General features: G+C 39.8%; 1 protein-coding gene across 7 annotated transcripts in view; it reads left to right on the top strand.

Annotated features, from left to right (window-relative positions):
- LOC111869881 (homeobox protein onecut) overlaps window positions 1-21,331 on the top strand; it is a 353,957-nt gene extending 332,626 nt beyond the window's left edge. For 4 of the 7 annotated variants that reach the window (XM_023861752.2, XM_023861734.2, XM_023861757.2 and 1 more), the window contains 2 exons: window positions 1,095-1,207; window positions 17,918-21,331. In XM_023861752.2, the coding sequence (XP_023717520.1) occupies window positions 1,095-1,207; window positions 17,918-18,244 (440 nt within the window). In that variant the 3' untranslated portion in view covers window positions 18,245-21,331. Of the gene's footprint in view, window positions 1-1,094; window positions 1,209-17,917 lie in introns of those variants that run through there. The other 3 variants (XM_033753602.1, XM_033753599.1, XM_033753600.1) reach the window with 2 other exon arrangements.
- The last annotated feature ends 309 nt before the right edge of the window (window positions 21,332-21,640 follow it).

Genomic DNA, 21,640 nt, shown 5'->3' with positions numbered 1-21,640 from the left:
TTTCAGTCCATAAATCATTTGATTTAATATATGTATATATAGCCTATAAAATTAGAATTCTTGTCTAAATTATTTCCATTATGAACACCACCTTCATAAGAACCAGGATAGCGCAGTCTGTATAGCGACTGGCTACGGGATGGACGACCGAGGGTTCGGAATTTGAGTTCCGGTGGGATCAAGACTGTCTCTGGGGCCCACTCAGCCTCCTATCCAATGGATACAGGGGATAAAGTTGACCACTCACCTCCAACTAGTGTCGAGGTCAAGAAAATGTGGATCTATATATCCACTCCCCCATACGCCTTCATGGTACAGTATTTAATTAGTTAAACACGGGGAGAATTATCACCTTCGTATGCAACGTACTAAAATGCCGTAACACGTAAAAAGTTCTAAGTCATTCATGCTTTTCTCGTGGACTCTCAAGGAGGTCGGATGTATCTACATTCAGTTTTCTGAAGCTGTGAGGAAAGCGTTAGGCTGATATTATGTCACATTGCAGAGTATTCTTTGGCTCAGGATAGGGACCAGTGGAGGGCTCTTGTGAACACGGTAATGATTCTTCGGGTTCCATAAAATGCTGGGAAGTTCTTGTGTAGCTGCAGAATTGGTGGCTCCTCAAGAATGGCTCAGATCCATGAGTGAGTTATTATAGAACATTTTCGACCTCAACACTGCCCTTTTCGGCCACCACAAAATTAAAACTGACACCTAATTGTGATTTGTCAACGCGATAGAGTAGTTGGTTGAGGCACTATGCTACAGGCCGGAAGGTCCTGGTTTTGAATCCGGATGAGGTGGATAATTAAACTGACCTAATCCTTCCAGCCGGACTATGGCCCTTGGGTCGACTCAGTCTCTAACAGAAATGAGTACCAGGATTCTTCCTGGAGAGTAAATGGTGGCCGGAACGTAAGGCTGACAACCTTACTGCCATCTGTGAGCCGAATATCTAGAGAAAAATGTGGGAGCATCGACGTCTCACAACCATATGGGCCTCTACGGCCTGTTGCAGGGATAACTTTACTTCACCAGTAATACATAGGCGTCCTTCCTTGGATGTGGCAGTAACTGTCTGTTCTGTGTTTCAGCTTGCAAGAGGAAAGAAGATCCACAGAACCAACCCGAGCACACGCCCGCCCCCAAGAAACCCCGATTGGTTTTCACCGACTTGCAGCGCCGTACTCTACAGGCTATTTTTAAGGTGGCTCACAGCGTTACGCGTTTTGTTTCCCTATAGCCCCCCCCCCCCAATTTTTCTAGCAAGACCCTAATCTATGTAACCGAGACGGAAACGAGAGTACTTGGTTTGTAAATAAATAAAACATCAACAGTGGAGCAAGAATCACAGAAAATGTATTGGTGCAATATTGGAAATTAAGAAAACTGGATAATCTCCTTAACTGGCACGATGGAGGACGTGACAGAGTTCGGTATCTCCAGCCTGTAGCTGAGGATTGTCTTCCTCTTGTAGGATCAGAACCCCTAAATAAATATCAAAGTGTTTTCTCGATGTACATATAATTTTGAAAGCAGAAAATTTATCATATATAAAATTAAAGCCCTTATTCATTTGCTGATCACAGTAGCCGCGCGGTCTAAGGCAATGTCTCTCAGCCGCCGTGACACGGGCCAGTACCGGGCCGCAGTCTGACGCAGGTTCAGAACCACTGGTCTAAGGCATAAACTGTCTTCGCCCGCTCGAACCCCGGGATCGTGGGTTCTAATGCCATAAGGCATGTCTCTCTGCGTTTATTCTCTTTCTGTGTGTAGGTAGCGGCCTTGTGACCGACTGATCCCCTGTCCAAGGAGTCCTACCGACTGTTTAAGATTAAGGAACTGAAGTGAAACAAAGCGCTTCAGGGATGCCCTATAAGCCAATTGGGAGCAACATGAATAGATAGATAGATAGATAGATAGATAGATAGATAGATAGATAGATAGATAGATAGATAGATAGATAGATAGATAGATAGATAGATAGATTAATTCAGTTCATTGGTTACATGGACCTAGTGAGACTGAAATTTTATATAAAGAAGGAAAAATAGAGTTTCCCAGCTGAAGAATTTCATTTGAATTTTTGAACAGAGCGGCTGATGTGTGAACATGGTAGAGCTTTCTGCTATTCAGTCTACGTTGGAACATTGCTTATTATTCGTACACCCTTCTGGGATATGAAACTGTGATATGTTTCCGTGCTCTGCTTTAGATGGAAGAGCAAGAGAGCGTGCCATGGATCTGGTTACAGATAAACCAGTATATTTGGCAGCATTTAGCCACACTTCAAAGTAATTTCACTTTACTTGAAACAGAGCCATAATGAATCAAACGAACACGGTCACCTCTTCATGTTACTTACTGTCAGCATAGAACTGAAGAAATGTTCTCACTTCAGGTATATCAAATATCGCAATCATGAAGCAAAAATTATTTTGTACCTTCAAGAACGCTGTGACATAGCGGCTATAGGGTATACTCTTGATATTAATAATATTTACTCTGTTAAAATTATCTAATACAGAGTTGGCATACCATTACGTGAGGAAGTAAAAAATTATGCCTACTGCAGTTTCTCCAGTTTATATACACAAAAGTAGAGGTTGAACATGTACGTTATTTGCTACGTAGTGTCCTTCCTTGTTGATGCACTTGGACCAGCGGTCCACAAACTTGCGTATTCCCTCCAAGAAGATGGTTTTCGGTTGGTCGCGCAACCATCTCCTTCCTTGTTGATGCACTTGGACCAGCGGTCCACAAACTTGCGTATTCCCTCCAAGAAGATGGTTTTCGGTTGGTCGCGCAACCATCTCCTTCCTTGCTGATGCACTTGGTGCAGCGGTCCACAAGCTTGCGTATTCCCTACAAGAAGATGGTTTTCGGTTGGTCGTGCAACCATCTCCTTCCTTGTTGATGCACTTGGTGCAGCGGTCCACAAGCTTGCGTATTCCCTACAAGAAGATGGTTTTCGGTTGGTCGCGCAACCGTTTATGCACCGCTTCTTTGTCCGTAGAAAATCGACGACCTCGTAAAGCATCTTTGAGCGGTCCAAATAGATGATAATCGGAAGGGGCGAGATCTGGGCTCTGGGCAGGGTGTTTCAGCACCTCGAAACTCATATTGTTAATGGTTTCAACGGTCTGGCCGGCCATGTGTGGGCGTGCACTGTCATGTAACAATAGCAACATTTTCTATGACTATAGGCCTCGGCGTTTGGTGCGAATTGCTGGCTTCACATTGTTGGCCAGCAAATCACTGTATCTTGCACTGTTGAACGTACACTATTTTTCCGGCAGTTTTCCAGCATAGGCCCTTTTGAGTCCCAAAACACGGTAAGCATCACCTTTCCCGCAGAAGATTGAGTCTTGAATTTCTTCTTCGTTGGCGATCCCGTGTGTTTCAATGCCATACTCTGGCTTTTGGATTCTGGCTCATAGTGATGGATCCACATATGAATTTCAGCCCCTGACACACCTTCCAACCAGAGAAATCTGATCACTCTTCTTTGTTCTTCCTTGGTGCACACTGCTAGTGGAGCGTCCATGTTTACACTGTCACAGCATCAAGGAAAATGACGCGATCAAGGTCAAACTACGATCACATGACCACAATAGTACCAATTCTATGCATCCTTGCGCAGAAGGCAGTGGGACAAACCTAAGATGTGTTATGGCGAAAGTGCGGATAATTTCTGACTTTCTCTCGTGTATACTTTCGAAAGAAGAATAAATACAATTTGTAAATAATTAATTTAAAAACATCTTATGTTAACCAGCCTTATATGAATATCTTAATTTATTTAAGATCCAAGGCACATGGCTTTTGTTGGAGCAGGAAGTAATATATAACCACCACAGTTGAGATTCTCATCAGCGTGCAGAGATTCGAGACGAAACCCCGCACCGCAACTGACAGGTCCGACATACAAAGAAGAAAGTAAATATAATTTGAACTCGAACAAATGGAATGATTGGATGTTTCCATTTCGTTGGCAATTCTGTCTCACATCAAATCCAATATACATGTTTGTTCTCAGTAAGTGTTCCACGCTACTAAACACCTGAATAATAAAGGAAATAATTAACGAATAATTATTTCAATATCAGTTTCATAATTTCATTTCCGACGTAATAGAGCAAAGCGAAACGTACATGAAATGTTGTTTCTCGTAAATAGCATCCAAGTGGCCAACACCGTGGTCAAACGGATATCAAATTCTGGTTTCCTGTGTTTGAGGTTCTCACAGATGCGTCTGTAAAGGCAATATTCCCCAAATTATAATTTGTTCCTACAGCAGGGCAAATACGCACTCAGCTGCTACTTATGCGTGATATTTAATATATTTCAAGAAACTAAATTATAGTTTAACCGTAATAATATTGCGCTGAAAATTATTCATCATTACAGGTACGCATATAGAAGTATATACACATATGTACATATGTATTATACCCATATGTGTATGTATGTATATACTTGTGTATGCTTCGAGAGTTGATTCCTTTCCCGTTCTTATGTGATACGTTATTATTAAATCGTTAGATTTTTCCTATTGTGATAATGCTGACTGGGACCGTTTTAAAGCTAGACTATCATTCTAACCACTATAATCTGGTACACAACCACTAAAATATGGTATATTATAACCACTAGAATCTGGTACATTATAACCACTAAAGTCTGGTACATTATAACCACCAAAGTCGGGTGCATTATAACCTCTAAAGTCTGGTTCATTATAACCACTAGAATCTGGTACATTATAACCACTAGAATCTGGTACATTCTGACCACTAGAATCTGGTAATGTTATATTTTATGTTATATGCTCTATTACGTCGGAAATGAAATTATGAAACTGATATTGAAATAATTATTCGTTAATTATTTCCTTTATTATTCAGGTGTTTAGTAGCGTGGAACACTTACTGAGAACAAACATGTATATTGGATTTGATGTGAGACAGAATTGCCAACGAAATGGAAACATAAACATGAACAGAATCTGGTACATTATAACCACTAAAATCTGGTACATTATAACCACTAAAGTCGGTACATTATAACCACTAGAATCTGGTATATTCTGACCACTAGTATCTAGTACATTGTAACCATTAGAGTCTGGTACATAACCACTACAATCTGGTACATTATAACCACTAGAATCTGGTACATTATAACCACTAAAGTCGGTACTTCATAACCACTAGAATCTGGTATATTCTAACCACTAGAATCTGGTATATTCTGACCACTAGTATCTAGTACATTGTAACCATTAGAATCTGGTACATTATAACGACTAGAATCTGGCACATTATAACCACTAGAATCTGGAAAATATTTTACTCTTAAGTATCCGGAATTTTATGGAAAACCAGCGCGAAACTAAGGATGCCAAATTTTATGAAATACAAGCCAAATATATTTTATCAAGGATAAAGTCGTGTAGGAATTGCCACATGTGACTTGGACCATGAAAATAAGCAACATTATATTTTCAAATAATACTGCATATGCACAACACGGAATGGTTGAATTGGATTCTGTCTTTATTCGAAAATAGAATGGAAAGTTTTGAAGAAAATTTAAAGTGTCGAGCAAAATGTCAACACAAAAATGATGAGGAACAAGACACTGAATAAATCAAATTTAAAGTCTGCTAAATGTACAAGTCTCGTCGAATCCGTAATTGCTCTGTATGAATATTCCATTTCTAAACTGATTAGAAGACTTCTACACGAATTTTAAACTTGATCGATGACTCAGAATGTTGTTGTGGAATTCCTCGCCCCCTTTAATGAAAACCTTCACGAAACTTCTGCTCCCTGATGTTTATTCATAATAAAAATAAAGTGGATTATTCCATTGTTTGCCGTGTATTTCAGTCTGAATAACTTTACTTGAAGATACAAATGGAACGACCATAGATGGTACGCCATTTTGCGGGCTGTGCAATGAGAGTATATCACGAATCTGCATGAGAATGAAGATATTGTTACGTGTTTCAGTGACTAAAGCGCGTGTTTGGATTGGTGAACCGGTTTATTGGATCTTCACTAGTCTTAACTACAATTACTCATTACACTCTCAAAATTACTGTAACCACAGCACATGTAACGTCACACACTAAGTCTTCTAATTCTTCTTCTGGCCACACTATTGTTCCCATGGAACTTCGGTACTCAAGTGGAGTAAGTTCCCATTCACGTATTCTCTCATATCCTGTAGGCACGGACCATACACAGAAAACACAGTTCTATCGTTGCGTAGCGCAGACCACACAGAAAACGAATCACTAATAACTACCTCGCCAGCCTATTTTCGCTCTGATTGTTGCCTATCAACCAGCTATAAACATTCGACATAGTGTTGTGTGACATTAAGCGAGGTGTTTATCGCGCCGTTACCTAGCTATAGATGTTACAATGTATTGTATGCAGAAGGACGATATTTATTTTGTTAGTTATTATTTAAATTCAAAATATGTTCCATGCAAAACGATTCCATAGGCTTTTCAATCTAAAAAAATAGATTCACCCTTATGAATTCTCTTCCAAAAGAGAAATAAAAAATATATCCTTAAATAAACGTGCAACAGACAAATAAATAGTAAATATATCGATGTAATATTTGGAGATAACTGTATGAGATGTTAAAGAGAAGTCACAAGTGGAACATATTCTCGTATGAATTGTGTCCATGTAAGAACGATCTATGTGGTAACTAAAGACTCAGTGCATAAAATGTGTACATTCGTTAGAGGAAAATATATTTTTTTATAGATCAGTAAACTTAAAACCATTTTTATTATAATCAAGGGAACATTTACATACAATCTGGAATACTCTGTACGTTGCATTATGTACTAGGCTGTACTCGTAAGTCGTGATATAATTGAGGAATATTGAAACCCGTGTGTATAAAAAAAGCAATGCCAAATTGAATTGTAAAATTACTTTGCAATGTTAGAGCCATGACGACTATATCTGTTGATGTGCACCGAACTCTTATCTATGTTCAAAACAAAGGTTCTGCAGTATTTTTTTATAATCACAGTTTCTTTAATGGCTCTGAACAGTAAATTTATTTTTTACTAGCTGTGCCCGGCCACGCCTTGCTGTGGCTCAGTCTGCCTGTTCTTCCCCAGTTTGATTTGAAATTACTCGACGCATTGCTTCCGCTACGAGAGTACGATGACCTAAGCTTGTTCTTAGAAAACGAAAAGAAAAACAACGAAAAATAAACTATACTTACTAAATAACTTCCATGAACGTCTCGGATTCAGCCAATAAGTTATTGAACACTCACTTTTACACCAGCGAGCAGTGTGAATGGCTTGAAGGCTGAGGCCCTACACGAAAGATCTTTCTCTCCTTGCAGAGAACTCTCCAGCCAGTGTTCACTCCCGCCTACTGGAGATACTGAACTCTGCAACTGAATTTCAACTTAATGGACTCTGGGTACGAGTGTACCCAATAGTGGCAGTCACTCTCGGAGCTACTCGGTTACAATGATTAATTCTGTTCCATTACATAGTAACAACTCACCTGCTTTTTCTTTCTGTACCTGATCAAGTCAGTGATGGACACAGGTGAAACATGTAAAAATTGAGATTTTTTTATTTTCTGTATAATGTTTATATTTAATTTACGTCATCATTGTGTAAATGTTTATATGTATGTGTATATATACAGAATGGTTCTAAATTATAGTCGGGAGTTCCATGACCTATAATTTGGAGATAGAAACAACAACATAAAACTGCTTAAGATATATGAAAATGTAAATCAAACAGTTTTATTAGCAACGCTGTTCTCTTTACACTGATGTATTGATTGAGTTACACTATCGTATTCCGTGAGCAGTTTTATTTTGTTGTTACCATTTTGATAAAATATGGACCACGGAAACCTGTGCAATAATTTAGGATCACCCTGTATAACTGAAACTTGTGATTGCGTTCCTGTCGGATTTATAAAATGGAGCCATAAGAAGACAGGCTATTGTAAGTATAACGCTTTGTCATATCCATTGAAGAGCGGCATGTGTTATAAGTAACAACTTACTTGCCCACTCTCGAAATACAGGCCAGTTACACACATATATTTTTTTAATTCTCATAGTAGGGGGTGGAGTCCAACTGGGTCCACTCGGCACGGCGGCCACGGATTGGCCTATTGTAGCCTGCTCCTGGTGATTATGATGATAGAGAATTTGGTGGAATGAAGATTTGCAGGGGAAACTGAAGTTCTCGGAGAAAACCCACCCCGGCGCCACTTTATCCACCACAAATCCCACTTGACCAGACCCGGGATGGAACCCGGGCCGCCGCGGTTGAAAGCCAGCGACTAACCGCTTGAGCTATGGCGCGGCCGCAGTTATACACACATACACACACACACAATTCCTTATTGCGACTAGTTCTGGCACTGAACTTGGTAGCTTACAAGTGTACGCCAGTGGTCAGTGGAATACACAGTTCAGTTGCGCTGGGAATTAGGCGAAGAGTCTGTGACGGTGGTACAAGGAAAAACGGATATATGTCCACTTTATTTCAGCCTGGCCGTTCTACTCAGCATAATGTGAGTGCCTTTGGTTCAAAATTTTCAGGATTCCTCTTGCGGTATCCCCTATCTTTATTTTTAACTTTATGTTCAATGTGATCTTGGAAAATTAATCAGTTCATGGAGAGTCATACAAAGATAATTATTTCTTCCTTAGGAAATATATGTAGTTAAACATACAGGGTGATCAATAAAAAGTACCAGGAGGAATATTGACTACTAATGACTCACTCTACTAATGATAGTTACAGCAGCGCTCGGGCAGCGTCATAGCGCAAGGGGTTAGTCGCTGGCTTCCCATCGCTGTGGCCCGGGTTCGATCCCGGATCTGGTCAAATGGGATTTGTGGTGTACAAAGTGGCGCTGTGGTAGGATTTCTCCAAGTACTTCCGTTTCCCCTGCCAATCTCCACTCTACCAATTGCTCCACAATCACCCTCACCTATCATCTGGGGCTGGTACAATAGGCCAGAAGTGGCCGCAGTACAATGGACTTAGTCCCACCCCACTAGCATTAATGAAATACAGCAGCACTCTATGAGAAATATTGTGTCCGTTCTACGGTGTTGCCAGGTTTTCTCGATCATTGAACGCTCATTACTAAATAACACATCGGGGAACACTTTAGACGACAGCCATTACATTTAGGTACAAGGGGTTCGAGTGTAAACATGACTCGCTCCTTTTCGTGTCTTGTTTAAGAACGTTGGTTATAGTAATGAGAATGAAGTTTGTTTTCATCTCAGATCTCACCATTCATGCTCAAAACAATTCTCAAAAGGAACTTAATGCACCCCTTCGATTAATTTTGAACAGCATTCAGTACGCGTTTAAGCAGACATGCCGTCATGGTGGCGGTGGCCTCAGTAACGAGTACACATTCAGTGTTGAAGTTATGGCATTTGCGTTGGGCAGTCCCACGTACAGTTTTCTTATCGCTTGTGTCCCTGTTTCAAAATTATTGTAATAAAAAAACTTGAATGTTTAAATAGTTTGAAGCCCTTAAATTGGTCAAGTCAAATTATATAACGAAAAACTCCGTGGCTCTAGTCCGCAAGCTAGCTATTCCGACCCAGAGGTCCTGTGTTCAATTCTCGGCGCTACCAGGTTTTCTAAGAAGTAGTGGGTCTGGAACGGGGTCCACTCAGACTCGTAAGGATATTTGAGTTACTTGAATGGAAAAATATTGTCTCCGGTCTAGAAAACCGAAATTTACGGCTGTGGGGATCCGTTGCGCTGACCACGCTACATCCTCTATCCGCTAAAGTTGGCTTTAACTTCGCCGACAAGCGGCGGTCGCCCGGTCGTAAATTTATATAAGTTTCTGAATCACTGAATTGATACATGTTTCGAAAATCCACCGAAAACAATACTCAGCAGTTTCTGAAAATTTATTTTCAACATTAGCATAGTTGCTTGAGGCACTATGTTACAAGCCAAAAGGACGGGGATTCGAGTCCTAACTAGGTTGATTTTTTTGTCAGTTTACGCAATCCTTCCAGCCGCACTATGACCCTCTAACAGAAATGAGTACCAGGAATCTTCCTGTGGGGTAAAGGGCGGCCGGTGCGTAAGGCTGACAAACTTACCGACATTTGAGAGCCGATTGTCTAGAGAACATTCGGGAGCCTCGACGTCTCACAACCCTATGGGCCTTCAGGGCCTGTTACCTTTTACATAAAAGTTGAAAAGAAAGTATACTCTTTGGATAACGATGTCATAAACGTAGACTATTTGACGTAAGAGAAATATTTTCTCTTCCTGAAATTTGGTCTTATAAGATCAAAGAAGAAAATACGTATATATATCAATCTGATAGTGATATTGAGCTAGTCCCGAGTATTGTCATTTTCTTATGTAGTTTATTTCCCTTAAGCGTATGTCATTAATAATCTCCTTCATTTCGTTTTTACTGCCAGTGTTGCAGTTGAACTGCTACTCAGTGTAACTGAAGTGTGGGTTCTGACTTCTACCCTCCTTAAATGTTCTAAAAGACATTGAAAGAGATCGTATTCTTAAGATTCGAAGCAAATATTATGCAAGAAAGAATGAGTGCCCATTTTAAAATAGAAATTTCGGCTCTAAATCACAAAAGTAGAATATTTGTACATCAACCTAATTTCATGATGTACCTTATTTTGTGATGCGACATTTTCTTTTAATTCGGAACAACAGATACAGTAGACCGACTCTGTGGCCTATTGTCAGGGTTCCTGATTACACATCCAGAGGTCCCGGATTCGAATCCCGTGGCTACCGGATTTTATGAGAACGGGGTCCATTCTGCCTCGTGAGGATAACTGGGGAGTTACTTGAATGGAAACTAGCGGTTCCGGTCTAGAAAAACTAAATTAACGGTCGTGGGAATTCGTTGCTCTGACCACGCAACGCCCTCTATCCGCTAAAGTTGGCACTAAATTCGCCGATAAGCGGCGGTCGCTCTGTCGGTATAGTTCGCTTGCGGACTAAAGCCACGGTGTTATTAAGTTCAATATGTGTTCCATGTTAAGTTTCAACAGCGCTCCATGCTCCATAGCTGTAGGATATTAATTTGATGGCGAATTTATAACATTGAACAGAAATAAAATATGACACAAAATTAGGTGCTCTTATGTCTTACTTTAAAATATTCAATAAAGAAATTGTGAAATTATCTTCATCCCTTGTACCGATATTTCAGCCACGTACCTTGGTCACTGTGTGCCCGGATTAGCCCATACTCGTATACCACAACGGTTTAGATTTTAAATGATAGGTCTCCAATAATACTAATTACATTGTTACAAATTCATGAAAATCACTGCAAATTGGCAGAGATACCTGGATCGCATAATTTAACAGCTAGTTACATATAATTCGATACGATTTAATTAATAACTTACTTTCTGCTTTACTGATGGTCATTAAACAATTTACAAAGCAAGGTACTCATATTTCATACACAACGGTAACTTGATACTTAAATGTTTTTCTCTCGAAATTATTCTTCTAATCAGTGATACCAAAAACATTTTATTCTTGGAATTGTTTGTAATTGTTTACTAATAATCAAGCTCTGCGTAATTACCCGTATTATATACTAATTCACTGTTCATTTTATTAGTAGGATGAGGAATTGAAACAGTCATTAGGCGTTTCATGACAACACTCAACATGGAATATTTAAACCAATGAACAGTTCAAATTAATTTTATTCCTAATCTCGAAAGTGAGAAGCCGCAAACATATGTCTTCAGAAAAACTCACCAGGGTTAATGACATTACTCATTTTTTATTGCTAGTGGGGTGGGACTAAGTGCCTTGTACTGCGGCCACTTCTGGCCTACTGTACCAGCCCCAGATGATAGTGAGGGTGATTGTGGAGCAATTGGTGGAATGAAGATTGTCAGGTGAAACCGAAGTACTCGGAGAAAACCTGCCCCAGCACCAATTTGTCCACCACAAATCCGACATGACCAGAGCCAGGCGCGAACCCGGGCCGCCGCGGTGGGAAGCAAGCGACTAATCGCTTGAGCTATAGCGGGGCCCACACTACTCAGTCCCACTTTGTATCGTTTCAGTATACTGAGTTCACAGTTTCACTTTTTATATTTAGAAATTTTAAACAAAGAAATCCTAATGTTTGTACACATTACACTGACCTTTCGTGGCTCTAATAGGAATAGTCTAAAAATTTTAAATAAAAAAAAAGTATAATTACTTGCAATTTTGATAAACTGTACTTAAACACAACCCTGAGACTGACTCTTCTTCTGATGGTGATGATGAAATTCTTTCCAAGATCCTTTCAACCTCTGAAATACATCAATGAACTGCCATTCCTACGTCTTGTTACATGGAATTGCTCTTCTCAATATCTATGTTAAATATATAGAGGTAACCGAATGAACATATAATTTTTCCGTCAACGCAACAATATTTTATTACTTATTTATTTATAAAGCATGCACAATATATTTCGACCCAAATGGGTCATCTTTAGGAGCTGCAAATTTATCCCATAAATAAATAAATGAATAAATAATAGCGTATTGTTGGGTTGACGGTAAAAATTATAGTTGTATATACGCAACAGGATGGAGTCCTTGAAAATAATAAATATAAGTGATTGTGCGCTTAAATTATTAGAAAAATTCACGCTTGGAATTTAAGTCTAAGTGTTTGGTTTGATCCATATATTCATAAGGGTTTGGAGGCATTCTTTTAGTATAAAAGACATAAAAGCAACTCCTGATTACGCCATGCTGGCTAGTCAGGCTTTACATTCTTTTGAGGATTAATAAACTCCGTGGCTTTAGACCGCAAGTGAACTATACCCACCGAGCGACCACTGCATATCGGGCGAAGTTAGTACCAACGTTAGCGGATGGGCCGCTCCATAGCTCAAGCGGTTAGTCCCTAGCTTCCCACCGCGGCAGCCCGGGTTCGATCCCGGGTGTCCGGTCAAGTGGGATTTGTGGCGAACAAAGTAGCGCTGGGACAGGTTTTCTCCGAGTACTTCGGTTTCCCCTGCCAATCTTCATCCCACCAATGGCTCCACAATCACCCTCACCTATCATCTGTGGCTGGTACAATAGGCCAGAAGTGGCCGCAGTAAAAGGGATTTAGTCCCACCCCACTAGCAATAAAAGAAAAACCTTTGCGGTTAGAGGGTGTCGCGTGGTAAGCGCAACGAAACCCACGGCCGTTAATTTCGGTTTTCTAGACCGGAGCCGCTAGTTCTCATTCAAGTAGCTCCTCAATTATTCTCACGAGGCTGAGTGGACCCCGTTCCAGACCTACTACTTCTCAGAAAACCTGGTAGCCCCGGGAATCGAACCCGGAACCTCTGGAGCTGTATGCAGGAACTCTGACCGCTAGACCACAGAGGCGTAGTAATAAATTTAGAGCGAAAAATCTCAGTTGATGTGAATTATATATTTTGTAATATTTCTCCGTGATCCTTTAACATTATCACGATTTATTCCTACTGAAAGAAAAACTGTCAAAAATTATGACCTAATCAATTATAAAATTGGCGAATTAGAATCTGTGTAAACAAATATACAAACTACAGCATGAGTATTTCATATGGCCGCGCCACAGCTTAAGCGGTTAGTTGCTGGCTTCCCACCGCGGTGGCCCGGTTTCGATCCCCAATCTGGTGAAGTGGGATTTGTGGTGGACAAAGTGACGCAGGGGCAGGTTCCCTCCCAGTACTTCGGTTTCCCCTGCCAATCTTCATTCCGCCAAATTCTCCATCATCATAATCACCCGGGGTAGGCTACAATAGGGCAATAAGTGGCCGCTGTGCCGAGTAGACCCAGTTGGACTCCACTCCCCACTAAGGGAATTTAAAAAAAAATGTATTTTATAAGTCGTTGTTTTTGCCGATTTTGGGAACGTGTAACTTTGGTTAAAATAGTTAGGTTAAATATTAAAACGAATAATTATGTTGCAATTTATCCATTCTGTCAAAAATTAAGGGCTCTATATAAACCCGCACAGAAAGATTTGCAATATCTTCTGCGTATTCGGTTTAACATTTCCGTTGGCAAGAAGAGAAAAGCTGAAAATAGCTTTCCAAATTATTAGCCAAAGACAAGGTCACTATCCCCAGTTGGTAACTGGGTTAATTTTCAAATTTAGGTCATTTATTTGTTTGTGATATATTTAACGCCGCTGCCAGTGGCTCAGATTACCATCACGTCATAGGTTAGCTATGAATTATAAAGTAGGTGTGAGGAACCGGTCGCTCCTTCATTTGAGGTATCCTGGCATTTTCTTGAAATGTCTCAAGAAAACCAACCAAACCCTCAGTACGATAGCTTCTTTGTCCAGCAGAGATCTGAAATCTGGCCCTTTCGTATAATAAACTATATTTACAACCACTCGATTTCAAAATTAAGAACAACTTTTGTAAATCAGAAGCGTCTCTATGGTCTATTGGTCAGAGTTCATGGCTACAGATCCCGAGGCCCGGGTTCGATTCCCGGCTCTACCACATTTTTCTGAGAAGTAGTGTGTCTAGAACGGGGTTCACTCAGCTTCGCGAAGATAAGAGGAGCTATTTCAAGGAAATAGCGGCTCCGGTATAGAAAACCGAGATTAACCGCTATGGGGATCCATTGCGCTGATCACGCTACACCCTCTATCCGCAAAAGTTGGCACTAACTTCGCGACAAGCGGCGGTCGCTCAGTCAGTATAGTTCGCTTGCGGACTACAGACCACGGAGTTTGTTTTGTTCGTAAATCAGTCTGAACCTGCAGACCTGGCCATGAACTCTGATGTTTCCCCCTCCCTTCCCTCTGGGCCACGTAAAGAGAGCGAGTGTCTGCAGCTGAAAAGCGATGTCATTTCAATGCGAGGAAATATATTTTAATGGAATATAAGTACACGTGTTTTGTGAGAAAAAGAATCGCGCACTTTTATAATAAGTGTACTTGATGTAAAAGGGACTCATAGAGCAGTTTTTCAAAGTTCTAGTCGAGCTTCCCAAGATGGCCGAAGTTCCTACTGCTCTAATTGTTACACATATAAATGAGTAACGAAAGGACACAAGAAATGACTGGTAGATAAGTACGTCACATCTTAGGATACTCGTAATTTGAAGAGACTGTAGGAACTCAAACGCTTTTATTCACATGAGGGCAACCTCAGATTAAAATAGTTGGAAGCCACTGTCAAGGATGACCGTAATTATTGATCCAGCCAGCGTAACACAGCAACGTGCTTGTGAATAACATTACTGCCCTTTGCAGCCTTCACTTGCGATGAATTTCTCATAATCATTTAAACATTAGACATTCTCTGAAAAAAAATAAATTTTCTTTATTTAATATTTAATGATACAAGGAGGTAATTTTGATTTGCCTAAACGAAAATTGCATTCAGCATCTCCAAGCTGGACTAACTCAGTAGTCGCCTGTATGCCAGATCACTCTCTTAAAAAAAAAGGCTTAACATTCATTCAAACGTTAAAAATATTATAATATTCATTATATTTTTTTACACAAAGTAGGTCAATATTTCTACAATTTAGAACCTTATGCTGAGATTATGAACCCATTGACACCGTCTAGAATTTACAACATATATCGTCATCTCTCTCTCTTATTGTAGTTATTAAGATTTATTATTAATTAGTTTTATTTTTTATTTTCTTATTCGTATAGTGGGTCCACTCTACAAGTCACCCACTCTTTGGCCTATTGTACCTGCCCCAAGCAATTATGATGATGGAGAATTTCGTGGAATAAAGATTGGTAGAGGAAACCGAAGTACTCGGAGAATACCTGCTCCAGCGCCACTTTGTACACCACAAATCCCACTTAACCAGAACCGGGCTCGAACCCGGGCCGCCGCGGTGGAAGTCAGAGACTAACCGCTTCAGCTATGGCGTGGCCTATAATGAATTAATTAATCTGTTAATTAATTAGTTAATACAATAAATTCTGTCACTTCCTGGAACCGGAAATGTTTTCAATGTGTACAGTAAAAGAGAAGGCGAAAATATCCGAGGGTATTCCCCGCTCCTCATGTGAAAAAGGTACGTAAAAGAAAGTACAGCATTTTCATGTCAAGGGTTGTATTTGCTGTTTGATATTTATTTTGTTAAGTTATATTTTTATATTATGTTCCCATTGGTTTATTGATTTTAATTTTAATTCGAAATTGGATTCGGTTTCTATTGCATTTCTTTACAGTGTCTGGACCAACAGAGACAAGAATATTGGTAAAATTAATTAGGATTATATTCGTGGCACATGTTATATAAAACTGATATTTGAATAATTACCTTAAACCTGTATAAGCAGACATGTTTAAATATTTAACTTAACTTTTAAGGATTTAAATTTCGTTCCAAGCGATAATAAATAATATGATCTAAATTTTTTATTGTAGTATAAAGAACATATGAATGACAAAGATTGTATTCTCTTTTCAAAATATTCGTTATCAATTTTCCCTTAAATGATCTTATATTTTGCTGTTCAAAGTAAGGGTCTGTATTTAAAATAAATTTCGGATGCTCTTTGAGAGAGACCTTCGTTTTCTATGAATTGATTTTGTATTTCGAAATTCAGTATCACAATTTATGTTCCATACCTGCCACAATTTAACAATATTTGCAGTTATATAAGGCAGGTCTGGCCGGTCACGGTAGCCATGCGGTCTAAGGCATGTATTGTCTTCGCTCGCTTGGAAACCGGGATCGTGGGTTCGAATCCCACGCAGGGCATGGATGTTTAGTTTGTGTATGTGCGTTTTTCTGTGTTTGTGTACAGGTAGAGACCTTGCGACGAGCTGATCACCCGCGCAAGGAGTCCTACCGAATGTGTAAGATCTAGAAAAACCGAAGTGAACGGAGAAGTTCATGGAGGTAGGCCTAGGCCCACTGGGGCTGTGGTGCCAAGGAAAAAAATATAAGGCAGGTCTATAGTTTGAAATGCTTCTTTTATATTTCAACGAAATAACAATTTTTACAAGCAGTCTGAATTTTTCTAATCGATCATGCCAAATAATATGATTTCCCCTATAACTACTAAATATTGATAAACTGACGTTATATTACCAAAATAATACCTTACATTAGATTGCCTCTTACAAGCTTTTCGTTCTATACTCGGTTATAGCAACTACTGGACACACTTGCATGTGTGGACTGTTTAAAACTTCATGTTCCCGGAGTACGAAAGTAATTTCCAGAAATGTCGTATTTCTATAATATTTTTAAACTTTTCAGATTTTGAGTACAGTTTCTACTGTTGGTTTCTAAAGATGACATGTAACACCCAGGATTACTGGGTTCTTGGACCTTGTCCATCGTCCGGTGTTATAAAAAACAAAAAATAGCACTAAGTTTCGGAAAATGGATCTCTTTCCGTCCTCAAGTGAGGGGTGGGAAGACTGACTGAGGTTAGCTCTTTCTAACGGAACCGCGTCCCCCACCACTTCATCTGAGGATAGGAGCATATCAATTTTCCGAAAATTTGTGTTATTTTGTGGTTTCCAAAAACACCAGACGGTGGACAAAGCCCAAACCCCCAGTACTCCTGAATTGGTATTGCAGCTAGTCGCAATGTATAACCAAATACCCTAGTGATCTCACTGACTGCACATTTCTGAAATAAATTAGGACTTATCGAAATGAAATATAATTTACAGCCTACAGCAAATTAGACATTAAAATTTTCGGTCTCAGCTTATTGTGCAAAAATTAGTAATTATCATCACATGTAACTGAACATTTCACTTTGTTGGTGGTAATCACCTTGCGGATATGATATTCGCAAGAAATATGTTATTAATATGACTTTTGTAAAGAAATAGCTCTCCATGTTACAGCATTGTTATTTTCACAGGAAACAAAACGACCCTCGAAGGAAATGCAAGTGACCATCGCGCGGCAGCTGGGCTTGGAACCCACAACAGTAGGAAACTTCTTTATGAACGCGCGGCGTCGCTCCATGGACAAATGGAAAGATGAAGACCCGAACAAAACGACAGTAGTACCAAATGAACCACAAGAACATTCCCCTGGCACTGCCAGTGTTGTCACTGGTCACGGACAAGCACTCTCACAACAGCAGCAACAACAGCAACAACAGCAGCAGCAGCAACAACAGCAACAACAGCAACAACAACAGCAACAGCAATCCCAACAGCAACAACAGTCTGACGTATTGTGACACCATGCAAGCTACCCCATGCGAGAACAACAGCACCATCATTTGGTGTTTCTGTGAGAACAACTGTGTCAGCCGACAAAATGGCGGCACAGCAGTGCAGATCTGGTACTGGTAATTCGCTTCACATGGGGGATGGTAAATAGCATCTGTGTTGTGTTGTGGGACAGATATTTTATGAATAAACTATGCTCTTAGCAATTTTGATATTGATCGACATTCATGTTGCGAAATTACATAAACGGCCCCACCCTCTTCTAGTATACAGGGGGTTAACCTAGACGTTTCATGACAATTAGTGAGAGTTGTTCGCATTTCTAGCGGACAGAAGTGGTGGGCGGGGGGAGGGGGGACGTTAGGAGGCCAGACTCCCTCATCCCGTGGCAGAGACCGTGTTCTCGAGAAACAGAGCCACAATAAACGAGTATGATATCGGATCATCCTCGGGACATGAAGCCGACACAAAATTATGTAAAAAGTTTTAATTTCTACCCGTGGAGAGAGATCCGTGACCAGCTGTCGGTTTCCATACACAACTTTGATGATGGAGAAGTTTTGTTTCTTGGAGGTAAAAGAAAAACTTAGCGATGTTGGAGTACGGATAAAATCCGAGTTTCCTCCGAAGCAGATGTTTGTTTAGACAAGTAAATAAAATAACTTTGATCTCAGGGGTTTGAATGCAAATTTGGCAGTCAGTGGAGGGAGACATGTCCCACTGTCTCTAGAAGAAGAGGATCTTTGTTTTAGCCTCCAGGAACCAACACTGAGGTATTATTAGGGGAGTTAACTTAGCTTGAGTGTATGTTAAGCAGTGGTGGTAGCAGGGGACTAGGTATATTTTGTAATACCTATATTCTTGACCAATTGAACGCGCCACGATCTCAGCTTTGAATCATGTTCAAATGGTAGTCTAGTCAATACAAAAAGTCTTTCTTATTTATATTCTAGTCTTAATTTCTTTTGCTGTGTTCATGTTAAACAAAGTAGGTTCCTTCCCCTGAGGTTAAGTTCGTTGTGATATGTTATATATTAGCTCTAGTCTCAGCATTGCGCTCGCTGATGGAAAGTGTAACATTCCAACCAAGAGTATTATTATGTTCACATGATATAATTTGTTTTTTGTTTTTTCACGATTTCCTTTAAGTCTTTGCTCACTTGTGCTACGAACCGGCTGGAGGGGCGCGTCATAAAGTCCTAACTACGTTTCCGAGCAATAGCCAGCCTTTCTTGTGTGTTGCTGTTTGTCTTTGGTGTTTAGTGACCCTGCACTCCCAGTTATCTTGTTATATATTGTACCTCATACTTCTTTACTTAACATTCCATACAACTGGAGATATCTTCTTTCGATAATTATTTTTTTTCTTATTTATTTTGTTATTTAACTTATTGATGTACAGTAATTTATTTGTATTTATTGATTTATGCGTGGCACATGAAGCAAGGTTTGGCTGCACCAACACGACGGTAGCAGAATATCTATTAGCCATGTTGCTAGGCGTGTGATTGCTTTTGGATTGACGAATATCTTGTTCTCTTCTCCTGTGTTTCTAGATTAGCGCGAGTTCTTTTCTAGGTTGTATATATATATAACAGTGTCGGGTGGACGGGCACTGTTTTCACCATCTTGACTACTTCCCAATGACTTGCTCTGAATGGACTACATCTCTTGCAATATTTCGAAGGACTAGATCATGATTTCTGAGTCAAGCTAGTGATTTGTCTACTAGATATGCACAGATTTTTACATTTTTATAGCGTACTTCATTTGTAGCAGAATAACTATACTCTTCTTTTCTACTTATTACCAAAGAGCTCAATGTTGAATAAAATCTGTAAAGTAAACCAATGATTTTTGATTCATTATTGTCTTTTGTTGAACTTTGTTCTACCTTGTAGGCCTAGGCACTGGTGCCACTTGGCGGACCAAAGAGCTAAATCCATTCTGTTTAGCTGTTCCTTATAACATTCAACCAAGAGTTACTGAGTAATTGTGTTAACTAACTTAGTAACGTACTATGTTAATGAGTGCACAAGCGGTTCCTACAGTGGCAAGCACCGAAAGCAGTGAAGTTGCGAGTTCTACTCGCCAGTCAGTTCCACAATACTCGAGACAAGAAGCCAGACTTCCGGTTCTTGCCATGTGCATTAAGTCTGTACTGTGCAATAATTCTATTGAGTTTTGGTGTGAATTGTATCTTGATAACATATCATTGTGAATTTTTGTATATGTTAAGGTAAGATGCCGAAATTTTCCTTTGGGCTTTGTCGATAAGACCCTGTCATTCATGAAATGAATATGGAATGACTCCCAAGGTGAAGTTGGCAGCATCTTATAGATCACATCGGCTCTCATGAAGTGCATATTGCATTTCTGAGAGTATTTAGTCATTAAGTGATACATTCCATTTAGTGACACGAAGTTGTGGAAGAAACAGGTACAAGTGCAGACTGTGTTTTAGGAAGAGAATTTCTTCAACCTAAACAATAAACCTAATAATCATTATTATTATGGTTATTATTACAAACTCCACTTTAAAACTATCGGAGCAGTCATTGTGATGACACATATATTTATAAACTGTAATGAGACAAATAATATTGTTTAGTAACTCTCGGTGGGAGGTAAATCTCTGGAGACTGCAGATGTTCGATTGAGTCTGATGCAGCCGTTATGCAAGCAGCCCTCCACCCTTGTAGGTTGAATTGATAGATCGTGCACAAAATGAAACAGAATAAGACGAATATCACAATATTAATGCAAACAAGCCCACTCTGTATACTGGCTTCTGCAACGATACGAACTGTGGAAGCCAGCCGACAGAGTGCAGTGCGTCTGTGATCTTGGATATTTCGGGAGAGCAGATGAGTAAGCATTTCAACTCCTACGACCCCTAGTCGAACGGAACACAAAGTTAAGTCTTGAAAGGCAATCAATAATTTATTTGTGTATAATAAGAAGAAATGTGATGGGAGTTGGGGTTGAATGCTACTCGCCTGCTGAACTAGGCACTGTATCACTTTGCTATCTGCGTCTGACATCACACCTGTAAAATACATTTCGTTGTGACAGTGAATAGAACCATAGCGTTAATCAATAGCAACTTCTGTGTATTCATTGTTGCATGCCTCTCCCAGTCCTGTTTCTTACATGCAATTCTAGTCAGCTGTTGAAAACTCAGTTGATTCCTTTTAACTGGAGGTAAACATTCTGCAGTTCGATGGGTAAGTCCAGTTACCCACTTTTCTGAACAATGATTAATTTAAAATATTTTTAAGAGTTCTAAGCCGAGTAGTTCAGCAAAATATACAAGTTTCAGAGCAACATATTACCAACATTTCGGGGTATAAGTTTAAGTCAAGCAACAAACCAGCAGTAAACAGGCGACAGTGAATTAATGG

This window comes from Cryptotermes secundus, unplaced genomic scaffold (genome assembly GCF_002891405.2).
Source record: "Cryptotermes secundus unplaced genomic scaffold, Csec_1.0 scaffold958, whole genome shotgun sequence".
NCBI lineage: Eukaryota > Metazoa > Arthropoda > Insecta > Blattodea > Kalotermitidae > Cryptotermes > Cryptotermes secundus.
This window is presented reverse-complemented; position numbering and strand designations above follow the sequence as displayed.